Source organism: Telmatherina bonti (assembly GCF_933228915.1).
Source record: "Telmatherina bonti genome assembly, chromosome: 7".
NCBI classification, from domain to species: Eukaryota; Metazoa; Chordata; class Actinopteri; order Atheriniformes; family Telmatherinidae; genus Telmatherina; species Telmatherina bonti.
In genome coordinates, this window is record NC_136625.1 from 25,783,904 (window position 1) to 25,809,322 (window position 25,419).

The 25,419-nt window shown below is 41.8% G+C and overlaps 1 protein-coding gene across 1 annotated transcript; it reads right to left on the bottom strand.

Annotated features, from left to right (window-relative positions):
- Positions 1-1,585: 1,585 nt before the first annotated feature.
- Positions 1,586-24,478, bottom strand: LOC306758255 (ephrin type-A receptor 4-A-like; the record flags this gene model as incomplete). The annotated part of the gene is made up of 19 exons (XM_079243510.1): positions 24,382-24,478; positions 23,795-23,862; positions 21,267-21,464; positions 20,835-20,945; positions 20,060-20,414; positions 10,045-10,200; positions 8,915-9,442; positions 7,402-7,526; positions 7,098-7,257; positions 6,879-6,990; positions 6,005-6,063; positions 5,700-5,813; positions 5,425-5,610; positions 5,286-5,347; positions 4,912-5,121; positions 4,441-4,617; positions 2,560-2,747; positions 2,203-2,388; positions 1,586-1,703 (listed from the first exon to the last, which is right to left on the bottom strand). The coding sequence occupies exons 1-19, from the start codon at positions 24,473-24,475 to the stop codon at positions 1,586-1,588; spliced, it is 3,207 nt and encodes a 1,068-aa protein (XP_079099636.1). The 5' UTR covers positions 24,476-24,478.
- Positions 24,479-25,419: the final 941 nt, after the last annotated feature.

Genomic DNA, 25,419 nt, shown 5'->3' on the forward strand with positions numbered 1-25,419 from the left:
TGTGCGTCCATTCACTTGTGTGTCTGCAAGCAACTCTCATTAGGCTGGAAAAACATTGACATTGTTGCCAGAAACCAGATCATATCTTCTCACTCTATATATCAAAGGCTTCCTCCAATCAACTCCCCGAGGAGTACGTGTGTTGTGTGTGTGTTTGTGTGTGTGTTATATACTTATCTATGAATCGTCTGTGTGTGTGGTTGATGGTGGGAGACAGATGTTTGCTGATTCGACAAGTTAGCGCTGCAAACTCAGCCCAATTTAGTCGACAAAAACTGTGAACCAGACACTCATAGTGACAGCCCACTCTTAATTTTACCCCCCTTCAATTCAAGCTCTCCGCACTCATTTTCCTCTGCACCCCCCTTACTCTCTCACAAACACTCAAACCCCACACAGTGTGACTCCACCAGCAGCATTTCAGCAGGGTGCTCTCCTGTAATTCTAACTAAGTCTAACTTTCACAATTATACACTAGCAGTCTGCCTATCTATCTATCTATCTATCTATCTAGCTAGCTAGCTAGCTAGCTAGCTATCTAGATCTATATGTCCAGCTATAGCTATCTATATAGCTAGCTAGCTAGCTTTTGATATAAATACAGATAAAGATAGATATAGATATGGATATAGATAGTTATACAAACATATATGTTTGTATAACTATCTATATTGTACATGCAGTACATTGCAGTCCAAAACGTCTATTTAAATGGAATTAAAACCTCCATGAATGGATGGTTTGGCATTTATTGCAATGCAATATGGCACTCTTTACAATATCTCATCAGTGGGTCTATTTTACAATGTACAAACTAGATTAAAAAAGGAGCATAAATAAACAAAATGTTTCATGTAGCTAATTCTCAGCATCAAACAGGAGACATATGTACAGGCACAGATGAAGGACATTCTAATCTAAAAGTCTTATTCAACATCAAAAACAATAATTCGTACAATTCAAAGTAAGAAAGGATAAAAAAAAAAGAAGCAAATCAAACAGTTGTTAGGCCAGTATTCCAGTATGAAGTCAGTAAGAGCTTGTGGTACATTCTGTTCAGCTCCCCCAGCTCTCTTTAACTTTGCATATTAAGATTACTTAACGATAGCTGACATCTTGACAGAAATTCTATGTTGAGTGCATTCATGCCACATAGTTCTCACTCTCACACACGCACACATACACATATATACGTAAGAGAACAAAAAAAGAAGACATTTAATTCAAGTCAAGCACGAAGCAGCAAAAGAAAATGTCTTGGAAGCCATTCTGCTTATGCACATGTCAGTCTTCACCAAACAGAAACAAAAGCAAGGAAAAGCAGAGCTGGATAAGAGGATCAGGCATCAGTTTAAACTCTCAGAAACTCAGTACATTGTGTGTCCTTGTCCACAGCGTAGTTCACAGAAATATCCACAGGATGGAAGTTCACAAAAGTGCTGCTTTTTGTTTTCCTCTACGTCCTGTTACTGTAACAGTTATCATCCTCAACTCCTTGTAGTTCCACCGGTGAAAAGTTCCTCTAAAGTGCACAGATGAGGTAAATGAAATTCTTCTTAAAACAGGTTTGTATTTGTTTCCCAGCTCAGACTGGGACCATAGAGTGTTGCATGTGTTGCATCTGTGACAACATTTCTTGCTGCACACTAGCAATCAGTATGTCCTGATGTGATGGTGTGATAATTCCCAGTCTGTCCATCTCCCTGTGGGCGCACAGACAAACACAAATGCAATTATTTACTTGTTATCAGCCAGGTTTCATGCCAGCTTGCTGACACTATTAGTGAAAGTAACCAACATTTACTTCTATTCAAGTCCTAACAGTTTCTACCTGCTATGCCACGGCACTTATTCTAGAAGATGCCTTGAAATATTTAATATTACCTTTGGTTTGCTAAAGTCCAGTCTTGGATTTGGTCTATTTAAGAACTGTAAACAATTCCACACAATCATTTTTAAGCTCATCTTACAATTTATTACTGTATTGATGTTTAATTAGCATTTTCACTATTAATCTATTAAATCACCTATCATTAAACTGATGTATTGATGTCGATCAGTCGACATCAGTCGGAAGTGTAAGTGTTACACTTCTATTTTACTATAAACTACAACTAAAAACTTAAGACTAAAGTTAACCCATTTGGAGCTAAAACTGAACTGCACTCACTTCAACATCTCTTCTCATGAAGGTGGACTTACTGGTGTGTGAGAGTCAGAAGGCTGTCAATGCTGGTGTAACCTGCTGCGGCAAGAGTATCTCTGTACCTCTCCAACCCGAGGGACTGCAGCCACTCACACACCGACCACTGTGGCACACACACTTCTGGTACAACTGATATACACACCTCTGAGCTCACCCCAGACTCCAACATTGTGCCCGAGGGTCTGTAAATGCAGACATAGCAAAGGTACTGAAATAGTAACGAGACAACTTAATTGAGGGAGGAAAAGTGACACATAAAAGCCTAAAAATGAAGGCTTGCCTGTGTGACTATGGAAGTATTTGCCACCCTCTTTGTTGAGATTTATTGCTGTATTTGCATGTTCATTATGTACCTGTCTCCTCCTGTGCGGCGCAGAGTCCCAGGGTTGCGGATGAGTTTATCTAACATGTTGAGTATCTGGCTGAAAGTGGGTCTTTCTGCTCTCTCTCTCTCCCAACAGTCCAGCATGAGCTGGTGCAGCACCACAGGACAGTCCATTGGAGCAGGCAGCCGGTAGCCTTCTTCTATTGCTTTAATCACCTGAACAAGGGTGAACAAAATGGAAACACATTGCTATCCAATAAGTGTAACTTTTCAGGTTGTTCATCCGTCCTGTGATGATTACATTGATGATTACAATAAACAAACTTAAATTACCTCACAAAATGCTTTTTACTATCTATTTTTATATTCTGCCTCAATTAATATCAACCTCTGTGAAGCAAAATTGTCTGTATAAAGCCTGCGTGTCCACCAACAACCAAATTAGCCCCAGATAGCAGACATGCTTGGAATCTACGCTGATTCTGGCACCTAGAGCTCAGGGGCAGCAGTGGGAAGTGTTGTGTGGGCCAGATGTGTTCCAGATGTCAGCCGCCAACCTTGATATGGTTACAAAAGCATCTTGTGGCTCACATGTGGTCCAGATGTTGGCTTACACAGGGATTTCAACAAGGGCTGTGAGCCAGAAGTGGTCCAAATAAAAGGAGCCTGGACATGGATAACAACAATTTCCTTGTGAATCACACATGGCGGTCACATGGCTGAGTTCTGGCACATGGAGTATAAGTCAAGACCAAATATGGGCCAAACAAAACTGCAGATGTGGCCCGTATCTGGGCCAAACATTGTTTTTCTATGTGGGGCATGCCATGCTGTATTAAATAGGCCACTTCTTATTTAAACAGCACAGTTTAACTCTGAGAACATGAATAAATCAGTTCAGTTAATTTTGTTCACAAGATTATGAAAACCATTTATTTTAGGATGACAATTCCTGCTTATTTATCACTTTATTGTTGTCCTCCAAGGCCTTCCCTCAGTCTCACTGGCAGGAGTTCATGTAAATTCTTTGCAGCCGTGAGCAGCTTCACTATGTCCTGTGTGCATTGTGGACCTATTGTTCACATAAAACTGCAACAAACTCAATCAAGCAGTCTTTTTTTCCTAATACAAAAAATGCTGCATTCAGGAATGGTGGTTACATTAAAAACAGCAACATGATGACCTATGTCTAACAGTTGGATAAGTCTATGTTTCTGTCTTTTATAAAAGTACCTTTCACAGAGGCATCACACAGCAAAGCTGCAAAAAAAGACCCTGTTGTTATGCTGTAGCACAACATTGTCCCTGTGTAGGATTTCAGACTGCATGCTGACTGTCTGGAATCTGAGGTGTGACATGTTGATTGCTAGGCTGAAAGATTAAACTATGCAGTAACATTATTCAAATTTCTATATTAATCTTCAGCTAAATGGAATGTGATTGTCGCACTAAATCTTGGCTGGCTGCCCTTCCTAAAGAAGCCTCCTAAGTGCATTTTGTAGATGTGTGGAAGTCAGAGACACTGGTAAAATGTAGTACAAGTAGAACAAAGTGTATTTTTCTTAAATACAATCAAGTTTATTCCTTTATTTTTGTTGGTTCAGGCTCAATCCCTTTTGGTGAGTGAACAGAGGGAAAAGTTTCCATTTTTTGGCCACAGAACGTCACAGCATAAAAAACTTCTGTTTGAAAAAATTTCCATTAAATGTTAATACCAAAATGTCTGGAGAAGGAGGAACTAACAGCTGTTTCAACATAAAACTTTGGTGGATTGATTGTGCCCTTCAGAACTTGTAACATATTTTAATTTCTTTTTGACTAAAATTTTTTTGAAGAGACACCATAAACATGGTTCTTTGACTGTTTCAAAGCCTGTGCAAGATAAAAAAACAAAACAAAACAAACTTACATCCTGGTTGTTCATGTCCCAGTAGGGTCTCTCGCCATATGAAACCACCTCCCACATGACAATGCCGTAACTCCACACATCACTGGCTGTGGTAAATTTCCTGTAGGCTATAGCCTCTGGAGCCGTCCACCTGATGGGGATCTTCCCTCCAGGGGACATATAAGACCCAGTGGCCTCCTGAAACAGAGGTATAATCAGTTATTGAAAATTAATAGTGAAATTTTCTTTTTTTTTTTTTTTTGTGATAACACAAATGATTCTTCAAGCTTGATGCTATCACATAGGTCCAAACAGTCAACACAATCGCCATCTTCTCAGTATATTAAAAAGGGATCTTTGGCAGCATTGATTTATGTGTGAACTTATGTGTGAAGAAATAAGAGCACACAAATAGTCTGTGTAGAGATGAATAATGAATTTGCAATGAGGTATATAAAAAAATTTCCAGTCCTGAAATATTCTCTGTCTTACCCTTGTAGTGTAGGCGGCCTCAGGGTCGTCCTCCAGAACTCGACTCAGGCCAAAGTCAGACACCTTACACACCAGGTTGCTGTTGACCAGGATGTTTCTGGCTGCCAGGTCTCTGTGAACGTAGCTCATGTCTGACAGGTACTTCATACCTGAGGCGATGCCGCGCAGCATGCCAACCAGCTGGATCACAGTGAACTGACCGTCATGCTTCTGGAAATGTGACAGAATAGTAATAGGAAGGTTAACATGGACAAAACCTACATGCCTTCCAATCACATGACCACATTTTATTTGTGTTTTTGGTAAGCTGTCAACAAAACCAGATTACTTTTTGCTTTACAATAGAAAACATTGGCATGATGAAAATCACGTACTCGAAGAAATGCATCCAGTGATCCATTTTCCATGTACTCTGTGATGATCATCAGTGGTTTACCTAAACGTGGCAAAAGTTAGAATTATAAATATACATCATGCTCATTAACTAAAAACCTGAACTTTTGTGCAACTCACATCTCGTGACGACACCCTCCAGCCTGATGATGTTGGGGTGATCAAACTGTCCCATGATGGAAGCCTCGGATAAAAAGTCCCTTCTCTGCTTGTCTGAGTATCCCGCCTTCAGACTCTTGATGGCCACATAGATCTCCCTCTTCCCCTGCATACGCAGGCGACCACTGCACACCTCCCCAAACTCTCCTACACTCATACAGAAAACAGCAGCGTCAGTTCCAAGTAAGCATGTGTGTGTGGGTTTGTGTGTGTTTGAGCGCCAAAGTCAGACTTACCCATGCCAATAACCTTTTCAATGTGAATACTGCTAACATCGATCTCTTTGGCAAACTCATGGATGGCCTGATCTGGGTCTTCGTAGGTAAACGGGTCCACATAGATTTTGACTCCTGCCAAAGGAGAGAGGCGGGTGAGGACAATAAGCGAGGGAGGAGAGGGAGGGATGCAGAGGAGGGTGAGAAATATGAGTTGTGTAACTGCATATGTTATGTAAATGCCATCAGAAAAGTGTGTACAAGATGTGTGCTGACAGACTTGAAAATAAGAAGGAAATAGAGCATCTCGGTGTGTACTACAGTACCTGGGTTGAGATGTTTCTCCTCTTCAGAGTCCTGCTTTGTTTTACTGTACTTGCTTCTCCTGATGAGACAAAAAATGATGGACAGTGAACACATGGAAACAGAAGACAAGCGCATCTGTAAGAGCATCAATGCAACTGTTCCTTTCATTTCTCACATGTTCGTCTTGATTTTTACAGGTAAATGAACTGTCAGAAGGACCTATGCCTCACATCTTTTTTTTTTTTAAACTTCCTGCATTTCATTCCTGCGACGGCTACGCCTTCATTTGGCTTTTCAAAGATTTGCTGCAACAGAAGGCAATGACAACGAGAACAGAGAGCGACGGGCTGCAGGGAAGCGCTGAGCGACCAGATGAAAGCGTTTCAGGCGGAGAGGGGGGGAGGGGCGATGCCTCAGGTAGCGCGAGATAAAAGGTGTTTTCTATTAAACAAAGAAACTGTCAAAAACACCTTTGTGGCAGAGCAGGTGCATGTGTGTGCGTGTGTGTGTGTGTGTGTGTGGGGGGGGGGGGGGGAGGGAGGGGGGGGGGGGGGGGGGGGGGGATCTGTGCATGCTTGTGAGTGTTCATGCCAGCGGAAGCTGACACACAAGCTGGGCTGCTGAAGACAGTAATGACATGTTAGGGACAAAGGGATTAACACTGTCTCCACTTTAATCCCCTTTAAAAGCTGCACATCACATTCACACATTATTTAGCAGCACAATAGCGGGGGAAGCCTAAGTTTTGTACTGTGGCAGTCTGGTCCAAAGTAGCATCTTGTCATGTTGTGCCAGAGGTCTTCATGGAAATCTCAGCCAGCATAATAAGTCTGAGAGGTGTGTACACCTGCCTGTATGGGCTCTGTCGGTGTGTGTGTGTGTTTTTTTTTTTACCTGCGGCTGATAATAAAGACAGGTGCAGATATCAGCAGTAAAATTCCAACCCCACTAACAGACAGCAGCAGGAAGGCAGAGTTTACTCCCTCTCCAATCAGAGGGAAGGGGTCTGACAAGGAAGTGGGGGAAAAAAAAAAAAAAAAAACTATTAAAACTAATGACTTTCTCCTGGAAGCTTTACTGCATTTTTATGAACATGAACTATAATCTGAATACCTGAATTGGTGGAGAATTCAAATGGAGTGCTGTACTCTCCGTATCCTGCAGCTGTTCGGGCCCGCACATGGAACACGTAGACAGTCAAGGGGTTGAGACCCGTGACGTCGACGCTGTGTGAGAAGGTCCTCATTATGCGGTAGGACCTTTCCCTCTGATCCTGATTAAAGAGGACAAAAAGAAAAGTCTCTTTTTAATGCCTGACAGCAAGTCTGTCTTCACCATCAGGGAAATACAAACAGCCGGGCAACATATTGAGATTCACACACCTGCTCTGAGCTGCATTAACCTGCAGGCGACTCACCTTTTCATAGAACTTGACCTCGTATTCCAAGATGACCCCGTTGGGTCGATCTGGCTGTTTCCAAGACAACGACAAGCTGTGCCTGGTGACATCCGTGACTTGGATGGATGACACGGGAGAGGGAGCTGATGAGGCAGTGACAGAAAGAAGTGACATTAGTCTGACTGTTATTTGCTGTGACGCAGCTTGTAAAGTGACAGTTTCAGAGTCCTGGACACGGCTAAACGAGGAAAAGTGACTTTTGTTAGTCACTAATACCATTGACCCAGCACCTGAGACATGACCCACATCTTTTTTCCATCTAATTCATAGAGAAAAGCCTCATTTTCTCTCTTCCTATATCCCTGAAGTTCTTCGCTCCTTTTTATCTGCATCTTTCCTACTTTGTGGCTGTACATATGATACTTGGACCATATGGTGGTGCAGGTCGAACTTGACACATCCCAGGCATTCTCTCATGCTGTGCACACACAGCAACTTATTTCCCTGGGGGCACCTGGAACTAAGCAGGTGTTCCGGTTTGTAAATGCCAGTAGAAAAGGCTTGCAATGACAGTTGAGATTTAACAGCATGCAAAAACAAAGAAAACAAAATAAAAGGCATAGACTGTAAAGTAACAAAAATCACGTGTGAGGGAAACCACACACCATCTGACTCCTTCATAAGCAAAATGAAACACTTCGTAACATGTGGGTGAGTTTCCAAATACATGCTGCAACTAAGAAAAACCCAACTTTGGGTGCAACTGTGCAGTCAAGTCTCCATTATTTTCCAATCGGCTGCTCTGCTTTGCTTTTCATTGTATCTGCATTTCCTTCATCCAACTCTGCCTATTTGGATTGAAGTCAGTGATTTACAGTTGCCAGAGTACTTTCTGACATTCTCTTTAGAGCACCCCTATAATTAATTCAGTTGTTGTTAGGTGTGGGAGGACAGAGTAATAACTATGGCAACTATGACAGTGATACTAAGAGCAACAGTTTCCAGTGGATGGGGAGCAAGAAAGTGCAAATCAAAAACAAAGTCACGGTTTATTTCAATAAAGAACACTTTCCAAATGTCATTAAGTCCTTTTGTGCCCAGCCAAATGGATTTGAAACTATTTTGAAAGAGTAGAAATTGTCTTGACAACATTTCAGCAGCAGACAGGGGAGGAAATCTAAAGCCTCAAACATAATGGGAAGTTATTGTGGGAAAACAGTATGTGTCCCATAAAGATTTACAGCTCTTGGTAATGAAAAAAAATGCTTGTAGCTGGTTTTTTTTTTGGCACCAAAAGGCAAAAGAACTTCATCATACACAGAGATATTGACATACTAAGCTTGTGCATTTCATGCTTCTACAGTTTTGAACATTACTCATGGGACCTTCTCTCCCTGTTGGCCCTCAAGCTCTGAACAGCAGTTTGTTTTTTCAGCTGACCCACTTACGGACAACATCTACAAGCACATTTTGCCTTGTTACTCGAGACAGCAATCTGACATAAGCGTCACACAGAAGTACTTCTCCTCACCGGCTTGGTTTGTAGTGACGCTGACGGATGCACTCTGCGATGCCCCTGAACCACTGGCCAAGGAAACCCCATTGCGTGCGTAGACAATGAAAGTGTAGTGCGTGTGGGCCCTGAGCTCGCTCACCACCACCCTGGTGGTGTGTAACCCCGTCTGACTGGGAGCGAAAAGCACATCCGAGCCGCAGGGGAGACACAGCTGAGAGTTGGAGATGGTGCTCAGGTCGGGTTGGAGGTATTCTCCAGGCCTGCTCTGGAAAACCTCTCTGCCTAGCTGGACTTCAGGTCCCACAATCCCCTGGTCTGACTGCATTCCCATGCCACCATGCTGAGCCTGAGGCTGGGAAGCGGTGCGGTTCCTTGGGATGACTCTTCTATCCGTCTGGCGGTGGCTTCCAGTTTGACAAATAAGACACTCCAGACTGTAACTGGTGTCACTTCTTCCTCCAAGCCGGCGAGGGGGGGCCCACTCCAGGACCACCGATGTCTCATTCACCACTGAGATGAGCTGCTGTGGGGGTGATGGTGGCTCTGAGGAAAAAAAGTGGTAAGTTTGAGCTTTGCAAAACCAAACTTATGTGTGTATGTTATAAGACAAAGTATGTATGAAAAAGTACATGGAAGGGGGGGGGGGGGTCTTGGCTAGATATGTAAACATCTGGCGTTACACTCAGAACCATATGGCTCTGACATGTTTTTGATTGCTTGGTTGTTTTCTTCTGTGGCATTAAATTTTGGTGTGTGCGAGACTGTGTGTGTGTGTGTTTTCATTTTTCCCAGGCCAAGGAAACCATGTGCCGTATATAGGCATAATTAGGTTTAAGACACACAGACCAAGGTCTCCAAAGCTGTCACACAGACTTAGAGGGAGAGTGAGGACATTTATTCACTTCTGAATGTCTTCAGTTATCACTCCCAGACAGGATGTAGATGGGGGCTTAGTCATAAGTAATGGGATCATGAAACAGGGGTGGCATTCAGAAATGTTTGTGTCTCCTTCTGTTTGGAAGAGATAGAGAGTTTAGGAAACAATGACCATGCTCTTTCCTTTTATTTGGGGAAAAATGCATACACACATTTTCCATCTTTTCACTTCAGTATTCACTGTTTGTGTCTTGAGTTTGTTTTCTTACGTGTGCAGGCCATGGAGGGGGGGTCGGCATCAGCACGGAAAAATCCAGAGTTGCAATCACACACGTTAGCCCCATCCCGAAATGAGTGGCTGTGTGGAGGACACTTGGAGCACCCCACATCTGAAGAAGTGGCTTTATAGAAGCCAGCAGAACAAGCTGCAGAGATGGAGGCAGAAAGGCCGTTAGCACATCTGCATCCAGACATGTGATGAAATGATAATACTAACCGAAACTTTGGGAAAGCTGTATTAAAATGTATCTCTAAGAGAGAAAAAAAAGAGAATGGAAGATTTTACCTTGAACAGAATACACCTTTAAAAAATATAAATAATTTTGTTTTTTAACACTACTGATGAGCAATATTTAGTTTGTCATTATGTCCTACTTGATAAATATGAGCCTGAATTCTGTCAATAAATAGTTAAATCATTCATCTGCACAAACTCTAAGAAATTATTAATTGCTTTATCTATCTATCTATCTATCTATCTATCTATCTATCTATATCTATATATATATATATATATAGATATAGATAGATAGATAGATAGATAGATAAAGCAATTAATAATTTCTTAGAGTTTGTGCAGATGAATGATTTAACTATTTATTGACAGAATTCATATATATATATATATATATATATATATATATATATATATATATATATATATATATATATATATATATATATATATATATATATATATATATATATATATATATGTATATGTATATATATATGTATATATATATATATATATATGTATATCTGTAAGTTATCTGAATCCTAATTTTGGTAGACGATGCAGTGGTTATAGAATCAGGATTTTAGAAGCGGGGGAACAGTCTGGAAATGCTTTAAGTCACTGAATTCAAATGCTCCTCACCTGCCATTTCTGATGTTTTTTTTTTTTTTTATTTGGCCAAATAAAAAGAAAAAAATATATGAAAGAAGCTTTACATGGTATTTGGGTTCATTATGTGTTAAAGCTTCACTTTACCAAAAAAAAAAAAAAAAAAAAAAAAAGAAACAATAAGATGGCACTTTGCAGCATGTGCAGAGCACCAAGGCCCATGTGAGTCCAGTCAAGCGTATACATGTGAAAATATTTTACATCCACTGTCATTAATCTGTTGTGTTAGTTCTAAAAGTCTGGATGAGTCTGACTAACACAAATATTTGTTTTGTCCGAGTGCAATGCAAAGATGCTCATTTTCATCTCCTGTATCAGCTGCTGAGGAGCCTGTGCAAATGTGCAAACCTAGTTTAGCAGCATTTGGATGTAAGGACAATCAACTGTAAAGAAAGATCTGGAGAGATAAAGTGATATATTGTGAAAGGGAGGGACAGCTTGACGTCTTTTATCTTAAAATTTGATGAAGTCTAAAAGAACATTCACTGATCGGCTCCCACTCACACACCGAGTACAGAAACACTAGAACTGAATACATGAAAACGCCACCGTGCTGGCAGCCCACACAAACATAACTGACATTTAAATATATGAAAGAGAAGAAACAGAGAAAGGGAGAGAGTGACAGGGAGACAGTGGGGGGAGTGGAGGGAGAGAAATCTTCTCTCTGTGTACCGAAGAGTTTATGCATTGACAGAGCAACAATACAATAAATGAGTGCATAATTATACTGCTTGACATCCAATGGGGGAGCAAAAAAGATGGCAAAGCGTGGTTGGTTAAAGCAATTTCTGTTCCTATGTTTAAATTTCCAAAGGATCCTTCATTTGTTTTTAACCGCAATCCTTTTTCAACACCTTCTTTTTCATCATTATGTCCTATTCATTCTCCTTCCTCCATCCCACAGTCTTTCCCAGTTCGATCCGTTTTCCCAGTCCTTTCACATTTCCAAGGAAGATGAAGACATCCCAGTGGGAGAGGATAGGAATGTGGGAAAGATATGTGTGTGTGTTCAAATGTGTCAGGGTGTTTTATTATACTCTCATCAGTAAATGAGAGGGAGGAAGTCTCCCCTGTAATCTACTCAGACCAACCATCCTGCCCCATCTGCGTAAGCCTCCACAGATTTGCTCTTTCACACACTCATTTGCCCTCCTTTTCACATTTTGCAATCTGCCACATTCGCTCCCTCTGCACTTCCTCCTCGACCTCCACTTATCGGCCTTTGTGTCTCTATAGCCCCTCTCCTCTCAAACTGACAAGCTTTGAAGCCGCCGAGCGAGCGTCGTTCGCAGCTCCACATCGATGCCAGCTCAAACATCTGATTTATTAGTGGTGCAGTCAAAACCTGTAAAATCATAAACACGTTTACGGCTGATAAGCGTGGCTTTCATCTAGTAAATGATTTCTCATATTGTGTCGGATGATATGGTTGAAAGCAAGATAAAAATGCAATATTGTCAAACTCCAGCTGTCCCACACACTCCTTTGTTTGCAATTATCAGGTAAGTAGGCCATGGGTGGGAAAGACAGGGAATTAAACAGGGAGAGACTTAGAGAAGTATTTGAACTGTTGAGGACTTCGAGGTTGATTACAGGACTCGACCAGGGGTCTGCCAGGGGGTAGCAGACTGCCTTTGTCTGTGTCCCATCCAATCCTCTGTGTCTGCTTCCAACACAGAGGACTGGAGGATAAAGAGAAAGAGAGGTATTTGAAGCCATAAAGTTCTGTCAGTGCCCTCTCATGTCTCTATTCTCTCTGTTTTCTGTAGCCTTTTGTGTCTTCTTTTGCAATGGTTTTGACAGGGGGGGGGGAGTGCTAGTGACCTGGAATAGGATCTCATGAGGGTGTCATTAACCTAACATTAACCCTACGCTACTGAAGGGTGTGCGAAAGCCCGAGCATGGCCAGTGAAGTGGGAGTGATGGAACGCATCCACAGATGATACAAAGTAGAAACTTAAGCAAAAAAAAAAAAAAAAAAAGTGCATATTTGAGGACACATTAACATCCTACCTGTTCCAAAAAGGACAATAATTACTCTGAAATGGGCTGTTAGGAGATTGTAAAGGATGGGGAAGATGGAGTGGGAGAGACAACAGGAGCAAAAGATAAAGAGGTGAGGAGAAAAAGATGAAAATGACGAGAAGGACGGGGGGGGGGGGGGGGGGGGGGAGGAAGGTGCCTTTTGATTGTTATCAGCGCTGTCGGCATTTGCATATGCATTCTTCTGCTACCTAAAATGCAAATGCAGCTCATTGCAAACCCAGCTAAGAGCTTCGTCGGCACACTGTATGCATGCACGTGAGTGGGTGTGTTTGGATTCTCCTTGACCCCATGTTATCTGTCATCATCCCTTGTTTCTTCCCAGCAGAGGGGTGGAGGTGGAGGAAGTACCCCTGACTGCTTCAGTCTGACACCTGTCTGTGTAATTGATGGAGGGAGGGACGGATTGACGGATGGATTGATAGATTGATGGAGTGTCACATAAGAAGGAGGGGCGCTATGACCACTGGGGTCATGTCCCTTTAATTAAAACCCACAGAAATGCTGGAGTTAAGATGCGCATTTTCCTTTCCTACTGTATGGATAAACTAATTCTAGCTTGTCTAGTTTATCTCAGATTTCATTGGAAAACTTGCATTTTAGACTCTCCCCACATTTAAACAAAGGAAAGCGTTCAGTTGAGGCTGCTGTTTTATGCTTTGCTAAATTTAAGCGTTCACCAAAGGGCTGGACTCAGGAATGTGTGTGGATTGGTGAGTGTGTGTTCCTACCCAAAGCCAACAGTGCTAACATTAGCATGTGAAAGGGACTCTACAACAATACCCCCCCCCCCCCTATCAGATACACATCAACCCAGTCACCAGCAGCAGCACCACTTCTCCTCCACCCCCCCACTGTGGATCAGGATGAGGAGTTGGGAGAAGAGAAAGGAGGGATAATGAGGGACAGAGAGAGCGAAAGAGTGGAGCTTGCTCTGGATGCCAGACAGCTACAGACAGCCTGGTGGGGCTGGCAAAGCTTCCCTACATGAAGACCAACCTGGGAGACGGAGACAAAAGAACAAACACACCCGCCGCATAAACACACACACACAACACACACACACACACACACATGGATGTGAGCTTTGATTGTAATGGTGGAATGCAAACCATTCCCCCCACCTGGGTTTAGCTCACTTCAGACAATCACTCGTGCCACTCCAGCGTCTTAGCTTGCATTATCACCTGCCATGCACGTATGCAAACGCACACTCGCGCAAACGGATTCACACTTTCTTCTCTCTCCATTTGCCTCTCCACACTCCTCTCTAGGCATTCCTGGGAAGTCCTCCAAACTGTGAGAACATTGGAGGAAAGACTTTGCTGGGCAGAAAATCAGAGATACAGTACACACACACACACACACACACACACACACACACATACACACACACACATCCATACGCTCACACTCACACAGACACTAAATCAGCAATCCAACATGTCCTGAGCCCAGAAATGCGATGCAATAATTAGAGGGAATGAATGCGGTGATTACGCACTCGTTCTATCATCTGCAAACTTCTTCCTTTCTGTCATCTCTTTCAGTGCGGTTGTCTTCCCGCTCTGCTCTTCTTATTTCTGCCCAAAAGCGTTTCTGCTGCTGACGAGACACTGCAGGTGCATTGGAGAGAAACACAACCGTGAAATCTCTCTGGACAGAGCGAGCATGGGAGCAAACACACAGTCACACACAGGAACATTCCAGTCCACCCAGAGAGAGCGAGGAGGTGAAACAAAAGGCAGAAGGCTCCTCTTTCATTCCGCCTCTCGAGCTGTTCAAATTTCAAATTCTCTCTGTTGTCTCCTTCTCAGCTCGCCTCTCGCCTCTCCTGCCTCATTTCTGATCTTTCTGGATGGATCGCAGCTGTCAAACTTTTGACGTCTTCATCTACCTCGGTCATGACCCCGCACCAAACTCTGTGTGTGCGTGTGTGCGCGGGTGGCTGTCAGTCAGAGTTTTTTGACGTCTTCATCAGGCTCAGTCGTGACCTCGGTCTTAACCGGGGCTTTAGAAAAGAGGGGGTGTTCCCTCTCTCTGTGTTTTCTCTACTTGTCCCCTTTGCACCCAGTGACAAACCCCCAGCGGGGGAGGAGCAGGTCTGCATTGATGCCTTCTGCTGTCAGCGTCCTTCTCTCAACCCCCCCCCCTCCCCCCCCCCTCCCCTCTCGCCCCATTCAACACATAATCCCTTCTTCCTCTGCAGAGCTTCTCCTCTCATCCTCTCCATCCTCATTATCCCACATCACCGCTGAAACCAAACTTTTCCCATGTTGTTGCTTTGTCCAAGTCTGTTTGTTTGCTTATGTGCTTTTCTGCTATGTTTTAAGGTCTCTGGGATGAACTACAGGCCTTTTTATGAAACATGGAAATCCCATTTGTAAGGAAGCCTGTTGCAATTCTCAGAAATGTCTCTAAAAGGCAACTGCAACCAGAGGAAGATCGTCTCAGCTTAATGTAAAGAATGGAAACAGGTGGAAACACCCGTCTTGCTTCCATTGAGAGGTAACAGAATCTACCTACCAGCATGTTACACTCTTCCACCCTGGAGGCCCCTGAACAGGCCCTGACTGTATTTGTCATAGAAGCACAAGAAGGCCAATCCACAGAGGCTGCCTTGTATTACCGCAACTAAAACAGATGAAGCGTTTGTTGTTCTTCGTTTCTGCTGCAATAAATTTTGTGGACATGTGGCGGATATTTTTAGAAATGTTGAATAACATCATTGGCACTAATTCGTCGCAAAGAGGCTGTTACTGAATTCACTAATTTGTTGTTTTGATGAGGCTTAAGTAAATATGTCAGTTTCTCAAATCTCATTCTGGTCTGGTGATAAAGATTAGCAATCTTTACTCTGTTTGGGGATTGACGGAAGCATGTCTTATTCAGAACACAATGTGGTTTACTACAGTTTGGCATTTCATTTTTGCCACTTTCTGACTGAAAAAAAACCCCACACATAAGCCAAGACTGGTCCAATCGATGTTGACTCTGACTGTCTGCTGTTCACAAAAACTGTTATCCAACGTTTGAATTGAGGAAAAGATTTATGAATTATGAACTGGAAATATCCCAGTTAGTAATTAGTCGCAGCGCGTCTGGATTTTATGACAGCTTTAAGTCTATGAAGCAAAAGGCGCTAATGAAAAACATCCTTCATCAATCAGGTTCCAACTCTCTTGTACTGAAAAGCTGACAGATCAGTTTTGCAGGAAGAAGCAATAAATACTCAACTCAGATCGAGGTCCAGACTCTTTTCCCATCTGAGCCAATATGGCGCTCTCTGCTTTACGGAAAAATGCGTTGTCACCCTGAAGAATGACTCCACCTTCAATCGTACTTTTGACTGATAAAATGCGAAAAGTGTCCAAAATTTCAAAGAACATCTGTCTGTTTACTGCAGAGGAAATGGAGGCCATCTCCTCTGCTGCTTTGCTCAACCCAAAACCATCAATAATTATTTTTTTCTGGCTGTCCTCTTGATTTATGTCACTGAACGAGTCCTAAACAAAAGTTCAAGTGTCCTCTCTTCGCCCGATACAGAGTCGTGATTTACTGATAAGCATAACTTTCCTCCGATCATCTTCAGTTCATGACTGTGTCTCCTTTAGAACACTGTAACCTTGTTTTAGTCTGTTTCGATGAGGGTTTTTGCACCGTATGTCTTTGGTAGATATAAAACCAATCTCCACCTGTTTCTTGTAGTTTGATCACAAATACTGCTTCCTGTTTCTGCACCAATGTTTTTCCATTTCTGTTGTACATTTTCTATTCTGGGCATTTTCTTTTCAGTTCCTTGTCCAGTTGCTTCAGTTTTTATTTGACGGCTACTTGCTTTAGTTTTGCACACATCTGACTGAAAACAGCGCTGCTTTCACCTTCTTGAAGGCTTTTGATAATCCCCCTCTTGTTGGGGTCGTGTAGCTGTCAATCAGCCCTGTGCAGCGGCCCACTGATGTCTTTCTTTGACCGCTGACTATTTTGCATATTCATCCATGTTGTATATTGCTCAGGCGTTCATTGTAGAAAAGCAAATTAAAAGGATTCACTTGATTTGAGAAAAAAAATGCACTTTCATTTTCTGTTTAAAGTATGTTTATCTGTTACATTAAATAGTTTTGTGTCATATCTGTGATTTATTGTCAACATATAACTCATTGCAGCTGAATGAACATCCTCCATGAGAATTCCACTATTATCTTCCAGTGGTTGTAATTTGCCACTGAAAGTTCACCAATAAACAAACTGCTTCTAATTTCTGAAGCCGCATAAAAACCACAGTGTAAAAAAATAAACAAGCTGTGGTTGGAAAGAGAAGTTATGTGGATAATGTCTTGGTCAACAGCAGCAAAACACTTTTATTCCCATGATATTGAACTACTAATTAAATAAAAGTTATGTTTCATTATGTTTATTGCTCAAAGCGAACGCAGCCTGTAATCAGAAGCGTCTTGGCCTGCTGGCCGGAATCTGTTATGAGAAGAAACCTTTTGACTTCAGAAGCAGGAAAAGAGAAATATTGCATTATCAGTTAATTATATCGCTGCCTTTCTTCTCCCAAGTTTGAACTAAAAATAGGAGAATCTTCTTCTTTTTCACACTGCATGAACTGAAAGTGAGCGGAGCAGCATCCTGTGTTCATCCAGACTGTGATGGATTTGCACAGAGGCAGCTGCTCCCAGCCAATAACCTGACAGGCAGTGAGAGCAGGAGAATGAAAGGAGAGCAACAGATAGATAGATGGCACTTTACATCTGCTGAAAGTTCAACAGAGTCAAGGGGATCTCCTAAATCTAGCTGAGGAGGAACATCTTTCAGACCTCAGGGACCACCCTGCAAACCTCCTCTTCCTTTATGAAGGAACAAATGGGGCAGCACCGGTGATGGTTTCAGAGAACATTTGTCACACACAGAATTTTGGCCCAGTTCTTCCCATTGGATCAGAAAAAAAGTCAACTTTTCCCACCTCTCTGCATCTCCAACTGGCGCCGAAGTGCATCGCACTCTTTATGTCCATCTCTCCGTCTTTCTCTTCCAGCATCTCCTCTGTTCTCTATAAATTATGGTTCTGTTTGTTATACAATTAGCCTGCTGGGACAGGCTTCATAAATAAAACGGAGGGTGTAGATCAGCAAGTCATTCTCCCTCGTCTCTCTATTGGTTCCTGTCCATCTGTGTATGTGTGTGTGTGTGTGTGTGTGTGTGTGTGTGTGTGTTCGTGAACATATTGTGTTTCTGTTGCTGATGTGATTGAATAGTGGGAGTCAAGTCATGTCGTTAAAGTGTCTCCACCATGTCTGTTGTCCCACACTCACCCCTCTTTGTCGCACATTCAGAAGTCCTCCCAACCACAACTTTCTCTTTTAAACATTCCACGTCATCCGTGTCACATGTATGATGGTGAGAAGTATGGACAGCTTGCATGTTTGTTATCATTAAGCTCAGACTAATTTTGTGAGTGATAGAAAGGCGTTTTTGACCAGATGGTTGTGATTATGTAAACACATTTCACACTGAGACTGAAATTCTTTTACTGGTATATGAGACATAAAAACTGTTCACACCCTCAAGATCAACTGGTATCCAGTCCAGCTCTGGTTCAGAAGAACCAGACTAAGAACATCCAACATGGCTCCCAAAAGTTTATAAAATAAAATAAAAAAACTAACAAACAGTATAAAACATCCAAGTCTGAAGTTAATTAAGAAATCTGAGAACTTATTTTGGACTAACTTTTCAGACATGAAGAAGTTCACAGCTCCTCTGTGCTTCTCATCACCATGAAGTTGCCGAGTAATCAGAGGAAACTGCATATAATATAATGATCTGTTTGCTCCAGAGATGTTAGTAAACACATTTTGTTGCCTTCAAACAGAACGATTTTGACTGCTTTCCATCTTTGTGTTATGCTTAATTGACTTTTATCTGCAGCCTCCAGAGAATGCTGTCAATTTTCTTTTTTAACTGCTGGCAATGACAGTGACTAAGCATAAGCATATAGCCTCTGCAGTGTCATTAAAACCTGAACAGGGATTTCTGGTAAATGTTTTAAGGCTCGAAGAAAAATATGTTACCAGCATATTGGAATCATTGTAGGTTAAAAGAAATGAGTAAAAAATTACAGAGATTTCAATTAAAAGAACGTTTCAGGGATTCTTTTTTTTTTTTGAGCAAAGGAGCGACAAGCTTTTAGAAAATGAAAGGTGAAAGTTAAAAAAGAAAGTTTGAACAACTTCATCAGACAACTGATTCGACCATAAACAAAAAATTAAAACATGTTTTAAGCAGCTTCAGTCAGTCAGTCAGTCATTTTCTTAACCCCTTGTTCCAATACGGGGTTGCAGAGAAGCTGGAAACTATCCCAGCAATCACTGGGCAAGATGCAGCATACACCCTGGACAGGTCACCAGTCCATCGTTTCATGCTGAATTTCTGAATGTGGTGTATTAAGGAAAGTGAAGTGATTTCATTCTTTGACAAATAAAAAAAAAAAGAATAAATAATAAAAAATAATTTTCTTTTAATTTAGGATTTCATACCATTTACAATGTTTTTCTTGGGATTTTTTTTGTAATTAACATTAATATCCCAGGAAACACTACAGTATTTTTTATTTATTTATTTAAAAATATATTTTATCAATATATTACCTGACTTTTTCTTCTGAAATATTAACCTTGACTTCATAATATACTCTATTTCTTCTGAATCTGATTTGTGCGGAGAAAAAAATAAACTTTCATGGTTAATATGAAGAGGAGTTTCTGAACTGCCATTACCAGCTGGCCCTTTGTTATAGTCCCTTTATTATATATTATCTAGAGTGTATTACTTTAAACATGTCAAAAGTGTCCCAATGGTCAAGTGGTTGTAAACCACAAGTCCATTATCCGAATTTGCCGTGAGGTTGAAATATAATGACTGATATTAATAGTAAAATGGGGCTTTAAATGTTCACACAAAGGAAGCTAATTGAAGGAACCTGCAGCGTCTGCACCACAAAAACAAACTTAATGTGAAGCAACTGCAGCAACCAAAAAACCACCTACCTTTACACGTGCCACCTTTGTCTTCATATCCTGGGTTACAAAGACATCCACCAATAGGAACCAGCCACTCTCCATCAGCACCGCAGTACATTTTAGGTTCATCTCTTTCTTCTGATTGGTTGACACAGGAGCCCCTGACCTCCACTAGGGAGGATGTGTCAGCGCCGGTGATGGTGTCAGGAAAAGTCGCCAAGTTCCGGATGGTGAGGGGGCAGGTTTTATAGAAAACTCTGACAGAAACCAGAGCGATGCAGGCGCCGACATCCTGAAAAGCCAAGTAGAAGCCTTTTCGTGTTGTGACTTTTACATCGCGCACCTCTGTGTTCAGTTTCATGATGCGGTCTCCGACGTCCACCTGCGCGGGAAGAGAACAGAGCTGCTTTAACGGAATGTGCAGTAAAATGTGTCAGGTCTCATTTATCCAGCTCGCTTGTTCCACCTGAACTGGAAGAATTCAACCGAAACCATTACTGATCTTCTCATTTTCAGCACTTGGCTCTCATTCAGACAAACTTTTATTGATTTCAAAGGTGGAAGAAGCTTTATTGCTTGCAACACTTAAATCAGGAAGCATTTTAGGAAGGGCTGAGCAAAAAGCACCCAGCCAGCATTCCTGGGACAGCAAACAGACATCCAAGATAAAAGTGCTTGTAAACCAAGTCAGAAAATTACAGCTGAGTGCTGGAGGATCTCAGTTCCCACATTGTAGCAAATTAAAGTGAGTGGAGGAGGGAGGACAAAGAACTCAAAGCCAGACTCAGCTGTTTGGTGATACCTGGGTGAAGCTCTCATCCGCTGCCACAGTGTCCACCTTAATGAAGCTGCTCTCTTTGATGTAGCTCTCTCGGTCTTCGTTTGACTCGTGGTAGTACAGATTGAACGTCTCCTACAAGACAAAAGTGGCGTTTGAAAGAGAGAAAAAAAAAAAGGAGAGACCTAGACATCTATTTATCATCAGCAGCATTCATCCTTCTCTTAATTAGATAATGACTCAAAGTGAGGTTTGCGCTTTAGTAATCAGCCGTAGTCGTCCTTATAAAAGAGCCATTAGCAGCCGTCTGCACATTAACAAATCGTTACGAAAGCTAACATATAAAAGGAGTTTGACCTGTATCAGAAATCTTTGTGGCTTTTTTTTAGTTGTGTTATGGTCAAATTATACAGTGATAGCATCCTCTGTAAGGAGCTGATGAACAGGTTTTCATACCTTGCAGGTGCCGGTGACCCCAGGCAGGCTGTTGCAGTCTCTCAGAGTGAACTTGACTTCAACATAGACCCGCTGAGCACCAGATCGAGGGATCCAGTCTGTCCTCAACCAGTTGTTTTGATTTGGCTCTAGGACATTACACACCTGGTACGTCCTGATGGGGATGTTCTTCTCATCCATAATGCTCACCTCCTCCCACTTTAAGAAACACGTTTAATTACAACACAAGTGAGGCAACAGTCGGACTGGATTTCATCAAAATAATATGATTAAGAAATAAAGTGATCCTTTATCGGTTAGAACACTAAAGGAGGTTTCCATTTACTAGTGAAGCAAATCTGAGGCAATCTTTAGAAAGCTGGGATATGATAGACACCAGCCAGTAACGGCAAGCATTATCCTTTGCCAGCTCAGACCGGAAACAACTTGTGAGTCACATTTTAATCTTTGCCAGGTCAGACAAAATTCACTTATTTCCATTCCCACTTACATGCATCAAGTCATCTTTAAAACAGGGCAAACCCAGCAGGGGAGCTTTTTTTTTTCCGCATTAGTGGACTTTTTTTCCCCCACATTTTAACAGACTTCATTTTGCCCTTTCTCACTTACATCCTCTGAAAGCCAATCAGAGAGCACCTTGCTAATAACAGCAGGTTATCAAGATTTTCACTTATACAAGAAAAACAACATTCTAAGAGTCAGATGCTACACGGTAATCTTGGTGGCCTTTTGTTTAAAAGGCAAAGTTTACACTAAAACTCCTGCGTGTGTAACAATGTTCTGCTGAAGAAAAAGCCTGAATTTTAGAAATGTGGCAAAAAGTGAAGTTTGTTCTTCAGTTATAAAGTTACAATTTTGTTCATCACACAGTAACCTGACAGAATGTGTGTATCATACAGTGTGAATGATTACTGTAGGCAGATCAGATCATGTTTAGTGAGGAAACTCTTTCTGTCCACTTGAAAGACTTTTTGTCATCATTGAAGCAGAAAAACAGGATCAAAAGCATTTGGGATGCTGGTATCCTCTTAACTCAATGCTGTCATCCGAAGCCTCACAGGCTAACATTCACTCCTGCATCAACATTCTGCAGCGGGCAGCCGTCTTGATTTGTTGTGAGTCCAAGGTTTCTGCAGGCACATTTCCATACAAGTGAAGCAAACTCAACCTTCACTGCACCATCCATCTCAATAGGGCCGATCATTTGCCTTGTACTGTGACCCTTCAAATGACCGCCGAGCCTCCCAACTCCAAATTGGCTTTTTATTGCCTCTGAATAATAATCTGCTCTCCCTGCTACTGAGAGCTGTATACACATTAAATGCACCGTGTCCAGAAAGAGAAAAAGTCAGGGAGAGCCGGAGAATGACAAAATGTGTGTGTGTGCATGTGTGTGTGTGTGTGTGTGTGCGCGTGTATGTGTGTGTGTGTGTGTGTGTTGGGAGAAGAAGGAGTATCATTAATGAGAGTTTTTTTTTTTAGCCAGATCAATATGTCATCAGTGTCCTGTACAGGCTCATTACAGATATTTCAGTTTTTAATTTCCAGGGCAGCATAATGTTCAAAACATACTGAATTTGTGTCAAATCAGACAATAAAGTTTTATGAAGACACATTGACTGATTCACATTATCAGCATTTTAAAGTCCAGTAAAACTAAGCATGCAGTCAACCTCGAAACATGCCGTCTGTCTGGTCGTCAGCTTGACTATGTACTGGTTTTCTGTACTGTACCAGTATCTTTACGCATCAGTAACGTTTCTGTGAGGTTGTAGTGTTTTTACAGGCCCTGTTAACACTGAGTACAAGCTGACATGAAGTAAGATGACTCCTTTGGAGTTTTTGTAGACAGACAAAAAAAATCCCAGCTGCTAGTGGGGAAGAAGGCTTTCCACTATTGTAAAGAACTGGAGTTTTGTATGTATGTGTTTGCGTGTGTGTGTGTATCTAAGGGATGAAGGAGGTGGGAGGGGGTGCCTGTAATCAAAAGCTCAGTGAGCGCAGACCAGGACCCCGTCAATCAAGCAGCATGTGAGAGAATGAGAGCATGGCAAAAAAAAAAAAAAAGTCAAGTTCACCAATAACTCTTTAAACAACAAAGTTGGCAGAGAAACAGAAGAAAACACAGAGGATGTGTAGATGCTGATCGCAACAAAACAAAGTACAAAAAGCTGGGAAGACAACATATAAAGCAAATAAGTCCAGGATCCATTCTGGCAACTGCTTAGTAGTAAAAATCCCTAAAAAAAATGACACCCACCATCAAGCTGGTTTGTGCTTTTGCTTGTGCCAAACACAATGCCAGCAATCTCATATTAGCACTTAGGCTTGGTGAACAACAGCACATTGCAAAATCTGTGGGATGATTATTTACAGCTTCCAGACCAAGTGTGCACAAGTATGTATGTGTGAGCGTGCGCATGCACGTGTGTAAAGCAAGAAAAGAGTGTGTTATCAAAAGAAAGAGCGCATTGTAAACAGTATCTGTAAAGGAAATGAAATAAAAAGAAACGAAGGTTCCAACTTACCCCTCCTTCTGAAGGACTGGCTGCCCATTTCAGCTCTCCTGGCACTGTCCTGGTATCCAGTAGGGTCACTAGAATTGCACATATACACACACATGCAAGTGTAAGTCTAAGAACTAACAGTCTGCAGTGCTCCAAAGCAAAATTACCAGGGGATCATGCCCCCCCCATCATCACTAAATACTACAGTCACCGTCAGTAATAGTCTAATATGAAAAACAATATTGGACGTTTATAAAACACTTCACTTAGGATTGTGAACGTTTATTATTGTTTTCTTCTCTCAGACAGAAACGTCCTGAAAGAAAGAATTTCCAGGTTTGAAGCTAAAAGTTTGTAATGAATCTGTTTTTATGATTAAAAGGCGCAGTGAGCGTTTCTCCATCTGCGGAAAACTGTAAACACAAAGCATGCAGCTGAACTCATTCAAGTCTAAACTCGGGAAAATGTACACTAAATCCTGCTTAGAGAAAGAAAACATTCTGGCATATTTGCCACATTGAGACGTACGTGCGTCCGGAGCGCACGCACTCCTTCTTCCTCCGACATCCATCAGCAACACACGGACAGACGATTCCATCGTTACTTACCTTCATTGGGTGGATAAATCCTCGTCCTCGAACTTGACACTAGTGTTATTATCCAGATGTGGATGAAAAACGTTCGCCATAAACGTGCAGCCATGTGTGCCGCGCGGAGCCGTTTGGGTCCCCGGTTGGATCTGCGCGCTGGCTGAAGCGGCTCCATCCCGGTGGGAAAAGTGTGTGTGAATGAAAGCGAGTGTGAAAGCGAGTTGGATGCAGCAGCTGATACTGGGGCGGTCTCTTCCACTTAAAAGCTTCCCTTAATGGTAAATGACATGAGCCTAATGACACACAGTACTGTGGCCCCTATAAGAGTCTCTGCAGAGATATTTGGTTTTATTGTCTAAATATGAGGTTTTGCTGCTAAAACTTTAAAGGTTTATTATATTAAGGAAAGAAAGAAAGAGAGGCGAAATAGACCAAAAGCACACTTCCCTGCAGGGGCCCAACTTTAAAGAGTGTGAACCACACAGAAATGATATTAAACTAAATTTAAATTTAACCCAGGTAGATTAAATTGATAGTGACGTTTATGCATTGACCGTAGAGATAAAACTCCACCGTACTTCAACAAGGGGCCTGAATTGAAATCCAGTAATCTGAGAGAATATAACAGAAGATCTGTCTTCAGAAGTGGCATTTAGATAACCTAAAGCAGGCATGGCGTCTTGACCGTCACAACAAGCAGAACAAAAAAAATCACTTAGCCTGTTGCATGAATTTTAAAACATTAATGTCACATTTTCCTGATAAAGGGCTGGGCTGACTGAATCAGGAGGCTCTTTGTCCTGAGAGGAAGAAAACACTGAAGAGTGTGACTACAGCGCCACCTGTTGATGGCAACACCGATGATGAATGAGGAGAAACCCAATGAGTGATCAGCAATATTTCACAAGTCCGTTGGATATTTTAAGGACAATAACATGATGAGAAGGAGCTGCAGACAGTCCCCAACCATCTGTCATCTGCAGCTGGTGATATTTTAAATCCCAAATGGGCATAACAATAAAATTAAAAAGAAGCTGATTCATTTCTTGATAAAAA